The sequence below is a fragment of the Clinocottus analis genome, unplaced genomic scaffold (assembly GCF_023055335.1).
Source record: "Clinocottus analis isolate CAN_PGR_092001 unplaced genomic scaffold, fCliAna1.0.p SCAF_30, whole genome shotgun sequence".
Classification (NCBI taxonomy): domain Eukaryota; kingdom Metazoa; phylum Chordata; class Actinopteri; order Perciformes; family Cottidae; genus Clinocottus; species Clinocottus analis.
In genome coordinates this window covers 2,322,501-2,337,589 of record NW_027176043.1, presented here as the reverse complement: position 1 = coordinate 2,337,589, position 15,089 = coordinate 2,322,501, and the positions used below count along the sequence as shown (strand labels likewise).

Below are 15,089 nucleotides of genomic sequence, written 5' to 3'. Positions count from 1 at the left end.
TCAGCTGTCTGCGTCCTGATTGGTCTTCAGCTTGTGAAGCTCCTCCTCCAGCGAGCCGATCTGCTGCAGCAGCTCCTTCTTGTCCCGCTGGGCCTTCAGCTGCGTCTGCTGCTCCAGCGCCGCCAGCTTCCTGTTGTACCAACGCTCCAACTGAGCCGACACCGAGTCGAAGAAACGCTGAGTCACCTGACAGGAAGGAGGACACGGCACAGCTGGAGGTCAGGTGGAATCAGATGGTTTTATAGCACAAAGTCTCAAAAGGAAAACACCAGCATGAGTAAATAAACTCCTTTCAGGGTCCAGACACGTTTTGACCGATGGATTCACATGACTGTAAACCGAACTTCCATGACCAAACATCTTGTGAACTCTCGGTGTAAACATGGAGAAGTGAGTTTTTTAAACTACCAAAGAGGATGCTGCTTAAATTCTGAGCCTCTTTCTTTTAAAAGCATATTAATTATTTTAAACTTAGCGTAAATGAACGACATGAACACATGAATATAACACATTTACAGGACTTTAACTAAACTTTCGGGGATTTTATTTTTTTCAAGGACCTTTTCAGGCCTGGAAATAAGCATTTAAGGTTTTCCATGAGCGTACGAACCCTGACCTTTACGGCTCACAAGCGTTTAGAGAAACCTGCGGGTGTCATGCAGTCCGCTCATCGGGTAACCTTTGCTATTGCCAGAGATAACTCCGCCTCTATTTCAGCCCTCTGATTGGCTGATCTTCTCCATTTTGGAGAGCCAGCTTGGTCGTTTCCCCTTGTCTGTGTGAAGCTCAGTGAGGTCGTTATCTCAGTTCGGCATTGAGATTGGAAGGCCATCTCCAGCATGAGATTGATAAATCATCTATTTTCCTTTAATAGTGCTGTAAACTCCTGTGAAAGATCTCAGTGTCTTGTCATCGTGTCTATCAGTTAGGAACATGGCCTTCACAAAGTTCTTTGCTGAAACCACTGAAACAAAGTATAATAAGTACAGAAACGTGATCGTACAACAGTAAAGAAGTCCAGACCTAATCCAGGTTATCTATTCATTGTGTTTCTTGTTGTTTTTTGGGACGTCTCCAGCTGCTTAATGGTGAGTACTACTTCATTACTGGGGTTTGTGTGTCCAGGAAAAGCAGGGTTTGTAATGCGTTGGCTTGATTGACAGGTCCAGTCCAACCCAGCAGCTCCTCATCCCGCCCCTCAGCCCCCTCACCTCCATGGCGTGCTGATTGTTCCTCTCCTGGCTGAACGTGGGCTCAGCGGGACGGTCGATGAAGAACTCCAGCGTTCTGGTGCCGTCAGTGTGAATCCCGACACGCCTGCATGCGCTCATCAGCTCTCCAAAGTGTTTCCTGGCTGGCCTGTCAGCGCGTTGGTCCTGGTGTTGGATCAGTCTGGGTCCCTGGGCGCTGCTGCTGCTGCTGCTGCTGCTTGAGCAGCCCGGCCCACACTGGGGCATCGCCGCTCCAACCGGACTGTCCTGCACCCCCGGAGGCTGCCAGAGGGGGGCAACAGAGCCCAGCAGGAGGTCTGAGGTGCGGTTGGCAGGCAGAGGGAACAGGGTCGTGTTCTCATAGTCATCTGATGATGACAAAGAAATCATCCATATTAAGCAACACCCCTTCAGTCAGTAGCTGAGGTGCGTCTGTTCTTTTTGACAAATATGAATGGACCTCTACACCTCGTCCACCGCCCTAAACCCTTTCATACTAAAGGTCATCATTCACCCATTCACACCCATTCATACACTCATGCTGATGCCACCGGCCCATCAGGACTAACATCCACACTGGAGGCTCAGCTACGGGGGACATTTGGGATTAAGTGTCTGGCCCCGAACTTTAAGAAGAACTACACAGACCAGCTTCTCTCTGATGGTCTGAGACTGAGACTACAGAGGACCAGGACTACACTGAAACTACAGAGGACCAGAACTACACTGAGACTAGAGAGGACCAGGACTACACTCAGACTATAGAGGACCAGGACTACACTGAGACTAGAGAGGACCAGGACTACACTCAGACTACAGAGGACCAGGACTACACTGAGACTACAGAGGACCAGGACTACACTGAGACTACAGAGGACTAGGACTACACTGAGACTACAGAGGACCAGGACTTCACTGAGACTACAGAGGACCAGGACTACACTAAGACTACAGAGGACCAGGACTACACTGAAACTACAGAGGACCGGAACTACACTGAGACTAGAGAGGACCAGGACTACACTCAGACTATAGAGGACCAGGACTACACTGAGACTAGAGAGGACCAGGACTACACTCAGACTATAGAGGACCAGGACTACACTGAGACTAGAGAGGACCAGGACTACACTCAGACTACAGAGGACCAGGACTACACTGAGACTACAGAGGACCAGGACTACACTGAGACTACAGAGGACTAGGACTACACTGAGACTACAGAGGACCAGGACTTCACTGAGACTACAGAGGACCAGGACTACACTAAGACTACAGAGGACCAGGACTACACTGAGACTATAGAGGACCAGAACTACACTGAGCCTATAGAGGACCAGGACTTTACTGAGACTACAGAGGACCAGGACTACAATGAAACGAGAGAGGACCAGGACTAGACTGAGACTACAGAGGACCAGGACTACACTGAGACTACAGAGGACCAGGACTTCACTGGGACTACAGAGGACCAGGACTTCACTGGGACTACAGAGGACCAGGACTTCACTGGGACTACAGAGGACCAGGACTTCACTGAGACTACAGAGGACCAGGACTACACACCTGGTGACCTGTCCACTTTCATTTCAAAGTATGTCCGGCCCCCCGTCTGCCCCGGGCCCCCCAGGCTGTGGGGGGGTTTGCGTGGCAGGACGTTGACGTAGGTCGCCAGTGAGGCGCTGCTGCCGCCGGACACCACGGACAGCAGGGGGCGGGACTCCAGGTCGGCCTCGTCCACGGATTGGTCCACAGACTGGGAGGGGAGGAGTTTGTAGTAGCGGGCCGCGATGTGGACGTCCCGGTCCTTCAACTGGGACGCGCACCACCTCTTGAGCTCCCGGCTCGCCGCTGCCTGCTGGGAGCCAGAAAGCAGCTGATCCATCAAAGCTTCTCCACCGAGGCACAGAGCGTAAAGCTGGTACGTCTCACTGCCTCTGGGTTGTACAAAGATTGGTCTTTATACCTTTATAGTAAAACATAAAAAAAGGTGGTCTACATTTATAACTTCTTTTTTCAAATAAATACTGACTATATTCTTGGAATTGTGCGATAAAGTTCAAATGACTTTAACTATATGTTTCCTATAACATGTAGTTGTTACTTCCAGATGCGTGTCGGCCATGACAGACATATGTCTTCAATCCCAATCTCTTCATTCAACCTAAAAAAGTCTGGATTCAAGAAGCGGCACGTTGTGTTCAGACCCCACAGAGCTTCCATCTCAAGACCAGTTCTGAAGTCACACATGAAACCAGATGTTCTGCTGCTGGAAACACAGCAGCTGGTGCTACCTGGGCCAGCTGGGCTTCCTCTCTCTGCCTCATCTCGTAAACCAGGAAGTTCCTCTGTGCTGCAGCTTTCTCCTGATTCAGGATGTCCAACGCTTTAATCTGCCCGAGCCAAAGTGAAGAGAAATAAGTCAATCAAGCAATTATGGAACAATTTTGGATATTTATTCATGCATTTTGTCCAATTTGAATTTCAATTGAACAAAAAATAGTGATTGCTGAGAGAAACTTGTAATCCTTGCATGTATCATTTGACTAGTCAAATCATCAAAAGGTTAAGTCTCAGTCATTGTTACAGTGTGTGTGTCCTCACAGAGCATTATGTGAGAATTATTCAAATTTAGGTTTGACTTTTAAGACTTTCCTCTAAAATGTAAATGTTTTTAGACTTTAAAACCCCAGTGAAGTGCAGCATCAGCTGGACGGTGATGGAGGTGTGACGCTCGTGAGCAGACCTGGTGTCTGTTCCTGTGGTCCATCCGGCTCAGCCTGCTGTCGACCTGCTGCTGCACGTTCAGGATGTGCAGCCTCATCTCCTCCTGCGTGGCCTTCAGCTGGCCCTCCAGCTTCTTGAGGACGGGCTTGCAGAGGCATCCTTTGACCGGTGCCTGAGGAGAATGAGCTCCAGTCACAGACTCCGGCGCAGGAAGGAGTTCATAGAACAACCTGTTTATGTGATGGTTCATTTTCTAGAGCCCAACATCACTCAACATGGGAGGTTTTAGCACGAGCCTCCTGATGTAAGCTCAAATCATCAGTGGCGGGCCGTCGGGGCCCAAACAGAGTCACAAAGTTATGGATTATTATTATTTTCCCTATATTATATATACAGCCTATTTTCTTATGTCACAGCTCATGTCTTCCTCTGTTGCTCAGCTGGTTTGAAGGAGAAGCTTTCGTCCAATCAGATTCCTCCTTCTGTGTCTCTATGGAGCAAAGCAGTTTAACCCTTTGCAGGTTAAAGTACACTGGGAGTGGACGTTGTGGCTGATCGTCATGGACTTCAACCAATCACATCTTTAGTTTGACCAGCTGGGCGTGTTCTTGACGTGCAGCGCCTGCGAGGTGGCGTGGACGTATGATCAGTCAGTGACCCAGCGTGACCATTAACATGCGCTGTGATTGGTCAGTGACCCAGCGTGACCATTAACATGCGCTGTGATTGGTCAGTGGGGCAGCCGGTGATGTCTTGTGTGTGTGCAGTGTTTCAGTGCCGCAGTTTTGTTGGATTGTTTTGTCAGAACTAAATGTGACTGGTTGTTAATTTGGACTTGATGACGCAGCAACAGCTTGGAGGCTCGCTCCACGGAGTGTCCTGTTAACTTCATGCGCACCCAGCCACGCATTTTCTGATAAAAAAGAAAACGGCACCTTAATTATCTCTGCAAGCACGTGGTTATTCAACTTCATTAAAATTGCTACAATACCGTAACCCTTGTGAGACGAGACCTATGGTTCTAAAAACCATTTAAAGTAATAATAAAGGGCTTTTATTCTGGTCAACGTCCACACGCCCCATGTGACCTGCATGCCTGTAGTAGAATATAATTGTCCGTATAGCATAGTGAGCGTCTGCTGTCCACACATGACAGTCTGTGTGAATGCATCGTGTAATGGACGGCGTGCTGTGCTCAATACACGGTCTGACAGTAACGGGACACTTTTGTTTTTCCAGTCTGCACCTGTTGTGGACGACACGGCCCGCCACTGCAAATCATAATGACACAAATGTTTTACTCATCAGTAACCTGTCTAATGTTGCCCTCCTTGTCGCGGTACAGTGTGTAAAGCTGATAGGTTTTTCCATTCTGAACAAAGTCTTCACCGTCTTCCCAGAGCAGATTCTTCTTAAGGCTGAAGTCCTTCTCCCCTTTTCTTTTGTCATTTTCATTCAGAGCCTGCAAAGTGAAAGTGAACAGACTGTTAGAGATCGGTAACTGTGATCATTCGCTCTGTTAAAAGGCTGCTCCCTTTTGTTTTCATGTGGGACAGCGGTGCGATGAGGAAGCAGGGATTCATGCCCTGGTGGTCAGGAGAGAGAATGCATCTTTAACACATGAAGCATAGACTTCTATACAACCAGAGGAGTCGCCCCCTGGTGGTCAGGAGAGAGAATGCAGCTTTAACACATGAAGCATAGACTTCTATACAACCAGAGGAGTCGCCCCCTGGTGGTCAGGAGAGAGAATGCAGCTTTAACACATGAAGCATAGACTTCTATACAACCAGAGGAGTCGCCCCCTGGTGGTCAGGAGAGAGAATGCAGCTTTAACACATGAAGCATAGACTTCTATACAACCAGAGGAGTCGCCCCCTGGTGGTCAGGAGAGAGAATGCAGCTTTCACAAACGTAGTTTCGTAGTGACAGCTGGTGTGACCTGCCGCCGGCCATGAAGGTCATATGAAGCAGTGATATTATGTCATATGAACCAGTGGTATTATTATAATGAATGATTGCTTTAAAGCAGATCGACAATGCTTTTGGTGCGTGTTGGGACGTTTGAATCAATAAGTGTACTTCAGAAGAACGCACGTCTCAGAGCTGTAACGGGTCTTCATGGAGTAAAGAGACATGTATGATGTTTACCTTCAGCACTTTCGCAGAAATGCATCGGGAAAACTAAAACTACTGACTAAAAACTAATAATATACCCACCTGCTCCTTGACCCTCCTCTTCTTCTGGCGGCTGTATGGACTCTTGTTGCAATGCTGCTGCTGCTGTTGCTGCTGCTGCTGCTGCTGCTGCTGCTGCTGCTGCTGCTGCTGCTGCTGCTGCTGCTGCTGCTGCTGCTCATGACCCACTTTGGGGTCAGTCCTGCTCTCCGGCTGCTCACTGCTGGCCTCCTCCTCCACTGAAGAGCTGTGCTGCTCCACACAGAGCAGATCCAGGTGGTGAAGTTCAACTCAAACGCAAATTGAAAAGGTGAGTCAATGAAACGATGACATCAAAAGCCAGGTATCGTTTTGTGACCTAAGGAATTCGTTTAATGTGGTAACGCGTTGTAGAAGTCCTCCCAATAGCTCAGGAGACTATAGAGAACGATGTTGAGAGATATTTTTACTTTGTGTGGGCGAGGTTCTCCTCTGGTCAGTCGTTCTCTTTGTTTCCTTATTGTTCTTCCTCTCATGAAGCGATGCACCTGAGGACAAGTACAACAACCTGCTGACACCTTATTGGCTGCATTTGATTATGTATTGCAGCTGTGACAATACACTTAGAAAATATGTTTGCTATTGCTATTTAATATAGTTACGATAAGAAAAAACGACTTTTTTTTTGTGAAAAGGTTAAAACTGTGATTGTGATATAGCTCAAGTAAAACATGTCTACAGTTGACATGCTTGACACTGAACACCTTGATGTTTGGTTTTAAAGTAAACGTATCTATCGGACACAGGAATAGGAAGTTTTCAAATCTCAGTTCATACCTGTGGCGCTGTGGCCAGCAGGTGGGCCGTGTCTCTGTGGTTGTTCTCTCTGGCCTTGTCCAGCGCTGTCTTACCTGCCTGAAGAGAGCAGCACAACAGACGCACTAGACACACTTGAGCTGGACCCATAACACAACACTCATGTCATATCTGACCCGGTAATATTAAAGATTAACACTGTTCACGTTGAGTTTAACCTTCATGAGGAGAACTGCTCAGCCAGCTGGTCGTATCTTTTGTTACTCTTTAAATATGCGACGCGTATTATTGTCACCATCTTGGAATGAAGTGATAACTTGAATAAACATCTTGTGAGGAACACAGTGTAGAGTTGTAGAGGAGACCTTGTTCCTGACGGTCCCATCGGTCCCCGCCGCCAGCAAGAGACGCACAGTCTTCTTGTGGTTCAGAGCGGCGGCCACGTGGAGCGCTGTGTCTCCGGCCTGCACGCACACACACACACACACACACACACACACACACACACACACACATGAAGGCCCTCGCACTACGCTATGATGTGTGTTTGTTCACAGTAGATCAGCTGAATATGCAACAATGTGTAATTTGTTAAGAAGCAAACATACAAGTCAACAATTAATAATAATACAACTATAAAGTTTTTTTAAAATATTAAATCAATAATAGATTAATATTTATTTGGATTTCAGTGGAGAAAAATATCTGAATTGTTTCCCTACTAGTTTCTAAATAAATGTGTCAGAACTTTGTCTCTCTTCATGGTCACAGGAGCACTGTGTTGCTGTGAGTCCTGTGTGGAACACAGTGGAGTCTGTTACACTCACAGGAAAACAAACATGGAAACCTCCTCTGTCGGGGGAGTTTCTCTGGCGTTGCTGAAGTGGGAAACATTTTCTCAACAGCTGTCATAATACGGGCTGAAAGATGAGTTGCGCTGTAGTTCTGATAACCTGACACATGGTACCTGGTTCCTCTCCGTCGCGGAGCACAGAGAACGCTGCAGGACCTTCACCAGGCTCAGGTTGTCGTAGCGAGCAGCCACATGCAAGCAGCTGTCGCCCATCTGCAACCCAAAGCAGCGCTCAGTGATTTTACTTCATCAGGGACGAGGGCGTCCTGCTTCTTTCATCGTGTCTCTGAGGGGAGCACGGTGCATTGTGGGACGCCTCACATGGTTCTTGGCGTCCGGTGTGGATCCTCCCAGCAGCAGCAGGCGAGCGGTCTGAGCGTGTGCGTTCTGACAGGCCAGGTGGAGGGCGGTGTTTCCTGCCTGAGGCAACACACCACAGTTACTACCAGTGACCGCAGTGGGGATGGTGAGGGAGGATCGTGTGTCACGCCACAACTCTGAGAGGACAGACAACCAGCGATGATGGCGCTGTCTGAGTTTGACAAGACCACCATGGGACGGGTATGCGGCAGGCCTTTGGGTCCTCAGCGCCCTGCTTGTTTATAGAACATGCACTTTAAAGGGGGCATACTCATACGTGGGTTCCCTACCTTGTTCCTCATGTGTACATCAGCGCCGGCGTCCACCAGCAGTTTGACACAGTGAGAGAATCCGTGCCAGGACACCTCGTGCAGCGCCGTGTTGCCGTCCTGCAGCACACAGAGGACACAGTGTTCCATCACAAACTATCCCCACAATCAGAACGTAGCAATGAGCGTTGGCGCAGGTGTGCGACCCGCGTGTGACGTGTGCAGCACTCACTGGGCCCTGCAGGTCCACAGCACAGCCGCCCCGGATCAGAGCCGCCACGCTGTCACCGTTCCCCACCGCGGCAGCTCGGTGCAGGGCCGTCAGGTGAGCCGGAGCCCGGCCCGATGGAGGAGACACAGGGACCGCTGCCTGCTCACTCATCACACACACACACACACACACACACACACACACACACACACACACACACACACACACACACACGTGTCAATGCATAAACAGATACGATAGATACATGTATGTCACACAATCATTAAAATACTCATTTTAGTTGAATCATAAAAAGCGTCACTGCTGTTACCTGGACGTTCCTACTCACCTGCACAGGATCGACGTCAGTGCTGCAGCGCTCAGGCGAAATAGATCTGGCACTTCCTGTTGTCACAAGAGAAGAAAGAAATGAAACAGTTCATGAAACAGTTCATGAAACAGTTTATGAAACAGGGCGAGGCCGGTGCACCGACAGAACAATGCTCTCTCTCTCTCTGTCTCTCTCTCTCTCTCTCTGAGACCTTTCATTTGGGGTCAAATGGAAGCACCTGTAGCACAGTGTTCACTGTCTTTTAGCTCCAGCTTTGGTCTCCACTGGCTCCTCTTCAGCTGCGTAACGCTCCACTGTGTCAGTTTGCTAGCGCTAGCGTAGCATCACTTCCCCAGCTACCTGCTGCTGCTGTTGCCACTAAACACCACTGACCTGAATCCTGGTGCCGACGGTCCTGATCCTTTAATGTTCAGCATCTGACCGTAACGACAAAGGATTTCATGTGTTTCATGTGATAGTCAGATTATCCTCTTTGTCGAGGGTCGACCTTTAATCTTTGTTGGTGATTAAATGTCTTGAAACCAAAGCATGTGTACTCTGAAACACTTGAGCTCATCATTCACTCTCCATCTGTTCTTTCACTAATCCCTCTCGTGGCCAGAGAAAAGAAGGATATGTATTTCCTGTGCAGTACACATCCTGCAGGCTGGAGGCTGCGTAGTTTGTATTTGCAATTACTCTGAATACTGACGACTGTCTGTGTGTAATGCTGCTGCGTGAGCATTCACATTTTCTGCCACTTTTACTCAACTTTAGAAGTAAATATTCTATTTTGACTGATTGATTGGTAAATTAACTTGATATTCTTTCAATCACTCAAAGTGCTTTACACGCTATTCATCAATTCATAAGCATTCATTCACTGATGTCCATCAGGACTAAACTAACCCTTCACTCACACAACGCGCCGCTGCACCTCTCAGCGACAGTGTCTTTGCCATCATCCTCATAAAGATCCTCAGGTAAAAATTAGAAATGTGTCCTGGACAACAAACAATACATCCTCAGCCATAACAACATCAACAATTACATAACAGCATTGCTCATCTCCCATAACATAACACATCCATACACCTCATAATCCTACATGCTAAAAAGATCACGTTAATAAAAGCACTCTAAAAATGATTACATAGACTTCAGCCTCGAGCAGCATTGTTAAGATACTTAATGGAAGTTGGAACAACAACAGAGTCGGATCCTAAAACCATTGTGTGATGATAAAGTCTGCTTCACATAGAGGACGCATCAGTCCTGATGTCCTGTCACATGATCTCAGCTACACATGAAGGACACCATGCTGAGATGCTGTATTTCATGGTTTTAACCAGTTTACAGGAAGTCATAACTCAAGACAACATTGTGTTTGCTTCACACTTAGTACTGGAATAAAATGTAATAAATACAATGTATTCTCATAATAATGAGAGAAAATACATTTGACAAATGTCTCGCTGGAAACATAAAGTAGATATAATATAAATAGTAAAGGCTGCTCAACGGTCTGATGACTCTCTTTGCACTTGGACCTGGACGAACTGAGCTGAAGGTGAGATAACTATTCTATATTTCCTCATTGTGAGCCATTTTGCATGTTTTGGGCATGTTGGCCCTCCCACCACTGGGGGGCGCCATGCGGCTGCTACGGCCGGCTGTGCTGTATCAGCAGGAGAGGTATCGGGTCAGGTGCTGCTCACTGTGAGCAAAGCAAACAGCTGTGAGCGTTGTGCCGGCATGTTTATGTGCTGCAACGAAGAAAGAACATTGTCTATGATTTATTTTATGAGTTGAGCACCGGCAACTAGCTTCTGCCGATGAGGTTATTATTTTGTTTTATTTAGTAAGAATAAATATATGGACTTAACCACCGGACATTGTCTTCAATTAAAGGCGTCAGAAGAAACTGAAGTGAGCAGCCATGTAGTGCCTGGTGGTTGAAGAGCAGCTCCATCCATCCTCCCTCTGTGATGACAACCTCAGCGTGAACAAGCTCGAACACGATGTCCGGACCGGCTCAGGAGACCGAGACCGGTTCAAGATCCAGTAGAACCGGAGACTCGTGCTGTCGTTGCTCTCTACACAACAGACTTCATACAAAGTTCAGCTGGTCCTGAACGCAGCAGCTCGACTCCCCGAAAGCAAGAAGAGAGCTCATCACGCAGCACGACCTGCTGGGCCTCAACGCAGAAGATATTACAGACGACCTCCAAAGCTCCTTCTGCACTCACAGCTTCTGACAAATCAATAAATACTGAATTTAAGGTGATGAAAAGATTGTTGTTTTGAACATTGATAAAGTCTATATACATCCTATTTGATGTTTTCCTTCAAATCACACAATATCTCTGCTGTGAGCAGCACGAGCATCACTACGTTCATCATGACAATATGAAATATGTTGTCAGTGGAGGTTTTGGAGGTGTTAACACCTCATCATCACTGTTTCTATCAAAACATTATGGAATTAATAATATTTGCCAAAGTGATGCACTATTACTGATATAGTATGCCGTCATAATGTAAAAGCGTAAAGTTTGATCAGGAAAGTGTAAATGTCCAAAGAGAGGAACATGTAACATAAGAGATGATCTCCAAAGAGTTGCTTCTCTGGAGCATTTGCTGCTGTTAAACTCTTCTCCAATGTCTCGTTGCTGTTTCCTCACGCTCACGCCAAGCAGAAGAGAAGACGTGCGTGTGCAGGTCCACACGCCTTACCTTTACCCTCCAGGCAGCTTCTCCCGGCTGAGGCCAGCAGCAGCATCGCAGCATCGGAGCGTCGGTCCAGAACCAGCGGAGCCTCTGAAAGAGACGCTCGCTGTGTTGGTGTGTAAGAGGATGATGATGATGATGATGATCCAACAGACCGACTGCTTTACAGATTAGACAGAGAGAGAGAGAGAGAGAGAGAGAGAGAGAGAGAGAGAGAGAGAGAGAGAGAGAGACAGAGAGAGAGAGAGAGAGAGAGAGAGAGAGAGAGAGAGAGAGAGAGAGAGAGAGAGATCTACAATAAAAGCTTTAACTGTGGACGTGCACATCGTTTAAAAAGATTTAATCTATGATGTGAAACTACGACAAGAGTGTCAGTACACATAGACACACACACACACACACACACACACACACACACGCACACACACACACACACACGCACACACACACACACACACACACACACACACAGTGCATCAGGTCTTTGGAGTGTTTCTGGCGCTCCGTGTGGATCAGCATCAGGACGCTGAAATCTGACATCTGCTTTACTCTGTTGGGGAAAGTTGTCATTTTCAATCCGAGCTTTTGTAGAACCCGATGACCAAAGAAGAAAAACTGTGCAGCTGAATGTAAACTCAAATACGGTCACGATGCAAAGACAGAGGGCGGCATGATGTGTAGCATGATGACATATATATATATATATATATATATATATATATATATATATATATATATATATATATATATATATATATATATATATTACAAAACCTGTAAAAAACTGCAGAATTCTGACCCATTTCCAGATTTAATTAATTAATTGATTGGATGATGCATGACTCATAGCAGAGCCCTTACATGTTTATATTCATTAAACTAGATATGATGATTAACTACCTGTATATTTGCTGCTGCCACTGTGTGTTTGTCCCTGCTGATGCCACTCCTCTCCACCTCCTCCTGCTGACATGCACTGTGGATCATGAGATTGTGGTCCATGCATATACTACTCATTGTATGAATAGTTTATGTTACCTTGTTTATTCTGGTCACATGACATCTATTGCGTCTCTCCATCGGGGAGAGAGATCCTCTTCTGCTGAAAACTTCTTCCTTGATTTGTTTGGGGTCCTGGGACGGGGATGCATGCGTACAGATCGTAAAGCCCTCCGAGGCAACTTTTTAATTGAAGTCTGGTTGTTCCTAGGACCGGCAGGGATCCATCGACGCTCTGCTTTCTGTCTCAGTCCTTGTGGCTGCTGTTGTAACAGCAGCTCACTGGAGAGTTGAATCTCATTTTAAGACACGGTGTGTGAGATTTAGCGGCATCTAGTGGTGAGGTGGCAGATAGCAAGCTGCCACTGCTTTGACAGACAGAGCCAAATAAATTAGGTTTCACTTTTGTTTACATGTCTGTTGTTGTTGAACAGATGTATTGGTGAAGTATTGACCTTTTACTCTGAATGTTTTACAATGTGTGTTTGTGTCTATGTGCGTTTGTGTCTATGTGCGTTTGTGTGTAGTAGGAGGAGCTCAGTATGACCGAGAGAACCAAATGCTAGCCTTAGCGTGATATTTACTAAGTGACACCAAAACATTATAACGTATTTATAAAAAGCACCAGTAATGTCGGAGCTCATCAACTCTCTGATCTTTACTATTTCATCACCGTAGCGCGTTTAATAGAGAATCGGTATCCATCCCTCCCTTCATGTATTAAACACTGTGTTCACACCGAATGCGACGCGAATTTGACGCGCGACCAGATTCCATGTAAAGTCAATGCAAACACGCGCCGCGGGGCGAAAAAGCGTTTTTTCGTCGGGCGGCGCGAGACGCGTTTGACGCGGCGCGAACAGCCAGTTTGACGCGGGCGAAATGAGCGTTTTGACGCGGCGCGACTTCGCGTGAGTTCAAATATTCCAACTCCGGCGAAACAATCGCGCCATCTATCGTCGGGGAGTTTGAAAAGTAACGACCGCGCCTCTGATTTGGTTTTTGCTGTGAGATATTGGTTGTGTGGCGTGTGAGCGTGTGAAAACATGAAAAAGCGAGTGTCACGCGGTGAAAGCGTGAGAGTTGGTGGCTCTGTAACGGACTCGTTATATTACACAACACTGGATCATCATGTCTGACTGGAACATGAGCTTTTATTGTTTAAAACAACTCTTTACAACAAAGAAGATCTTAGTCTGGAACATGTCTGAATGTCTCCTCATTAATAAACATCCCATGAAAGTGAAATAAAGTTGAAAAAACAAACCCAGATAAATAAATTTGATAAATAAATAAATGAAATTGACGCCAAGAGAAACGTTTTGCTTTTTTTTTTTAAAAAAAAGAGGAAATGCAATTAACTTTATACACTTTTTAAACACTTGATCAAAAAAAATCTTAAATCTATATTTCCAGTTTCCAAACTCTTTTATTGATTTAAACTCTATATTATATTTATATATTAGAGCTGCAACATTTAATGAATTAACCTTTTTTTTCATTTGCCTTAGGTTACTAATCCTAGTCCTATGTTCCAAGTCATAGGTTACTCGTTATAGGTTACTGTTACTAGTCCTAGGTTACTAATCCTAGTCATAGGTTCCTAGTCAAAGGTTACTCGTCATATGTTACTATTACTAGTCCAATCTTACTTATCCTAGTCCTAGTCCTAGGTTCCTAGTCCTAGGTCACTCACCTGCAGGACGGCGGTCCGGTTGACCCTGAACAGAAGCCCAGCCAGCCGGCTCGGCGTCTTCTCGACGGCGGTCGGGATGACAAGGAGCTGAGCGCCGGAGGACAGGGCCAGGAACACGTCCACCACCGAGGGGTCAAAGGTCAGGGGCGAGGCCAGGAGGACCACGTCGTCCTCGCTCATCTGGAACAGAGACCTGAGCGCCGAGCGGTTCACTAACACACATCGACACAAACGAGCGCGAGACGTCTCGGAGGCCGATGGCGGCGGCGCTCACCTCAGGTGCAGGATGTTGGGGAGGATGCACTTGTGCGGCACCCTCACGATCTTCGGGAACCCGGTCGTTCCCGATGTGTGCAGCACGTACACCAGGCCGTCGGGCCTCCTTTGACCCCACGGCTGCCGGGTCGCGGCAGAGACCGGCTCCGGCTGCCGCCCGGGCTCCGGCTCCAGTCGCACCAGCGTCAGTTTGAACTTCGGCAGCGACGCCTAAACCTCCACGAGCACGTGATCACCGATGGAGGGAGGGAGGGAGGGAGGGGGAGATAGATCGACAGTATCTATCGATCTATACATATGTATATATGTATATATATATTTATATATATATTTATATGTATGTACGTATATATATAAATGTATAATAATATATATATAATTATCCATTATATATATTATTATATATGTATATATATATATATATAAATGTGTATATATGTGTATATATATATA

At 46.6% G+C, this 15,089-nt stretch overlaps 2 protein-coding genes across 2 annotated transcripts in view; both read right to left on the bottom strand.

Annotated features, from left to right (window-relative positions):
• ankrd6a (ankyrin repeat domain 6a) lies at positions 1-8,775 on the bottom strand. Its single transcript, XM_068595458.1, has 14 exons — positions 8,626-8,775; positions 8,415-8,513; positions 8,086-8,184; positions 7,879-7,977; positions 7,277-7,375; positions 6,933-7,010; positions 6,566-6,643; positions 6,159-6,368; positions 5,251-5,400; positions 3,958-4,110; positions 3,506-3,604; positions 2,778-3,066; positions 1,212-1,579; positions 1-186 (listed from the first exon to the last, which is right to left on the bottom strand). The coding sequence occupies exons 1-14, from the start codon at positions 8,773-8,775 to the stop codon at positions 1-3; spliced, it is 2,157 nt and encodes a 718-aa protein (XP_068451559.1).
• Positions 8,776-14,333: 5,558 nt separating this feature from the next.
• The window catches only part of LOC137798592 (beta-alanine-activating enzyme-like), a 7,204-nt gene continuing 6,448 nt past the window's right edge, over positions 14,334-15,089 (bottom strand). Inside the window, exons 2-3 of the mRNA XM_068595457.1 lie at positions 14,635-14,846; positions 14,334-14,553 (exon numbers count right to left, since the gene is read on the bottom strand). Coding sequence (XP_068451558.1) covers positions 14,334-14,553; positions 14,635-14,846 — 432 coding nt within the window. The remainder of the gene's footprint in view (positions 14,554-14,634; positions 14,847-15,089) is intronic.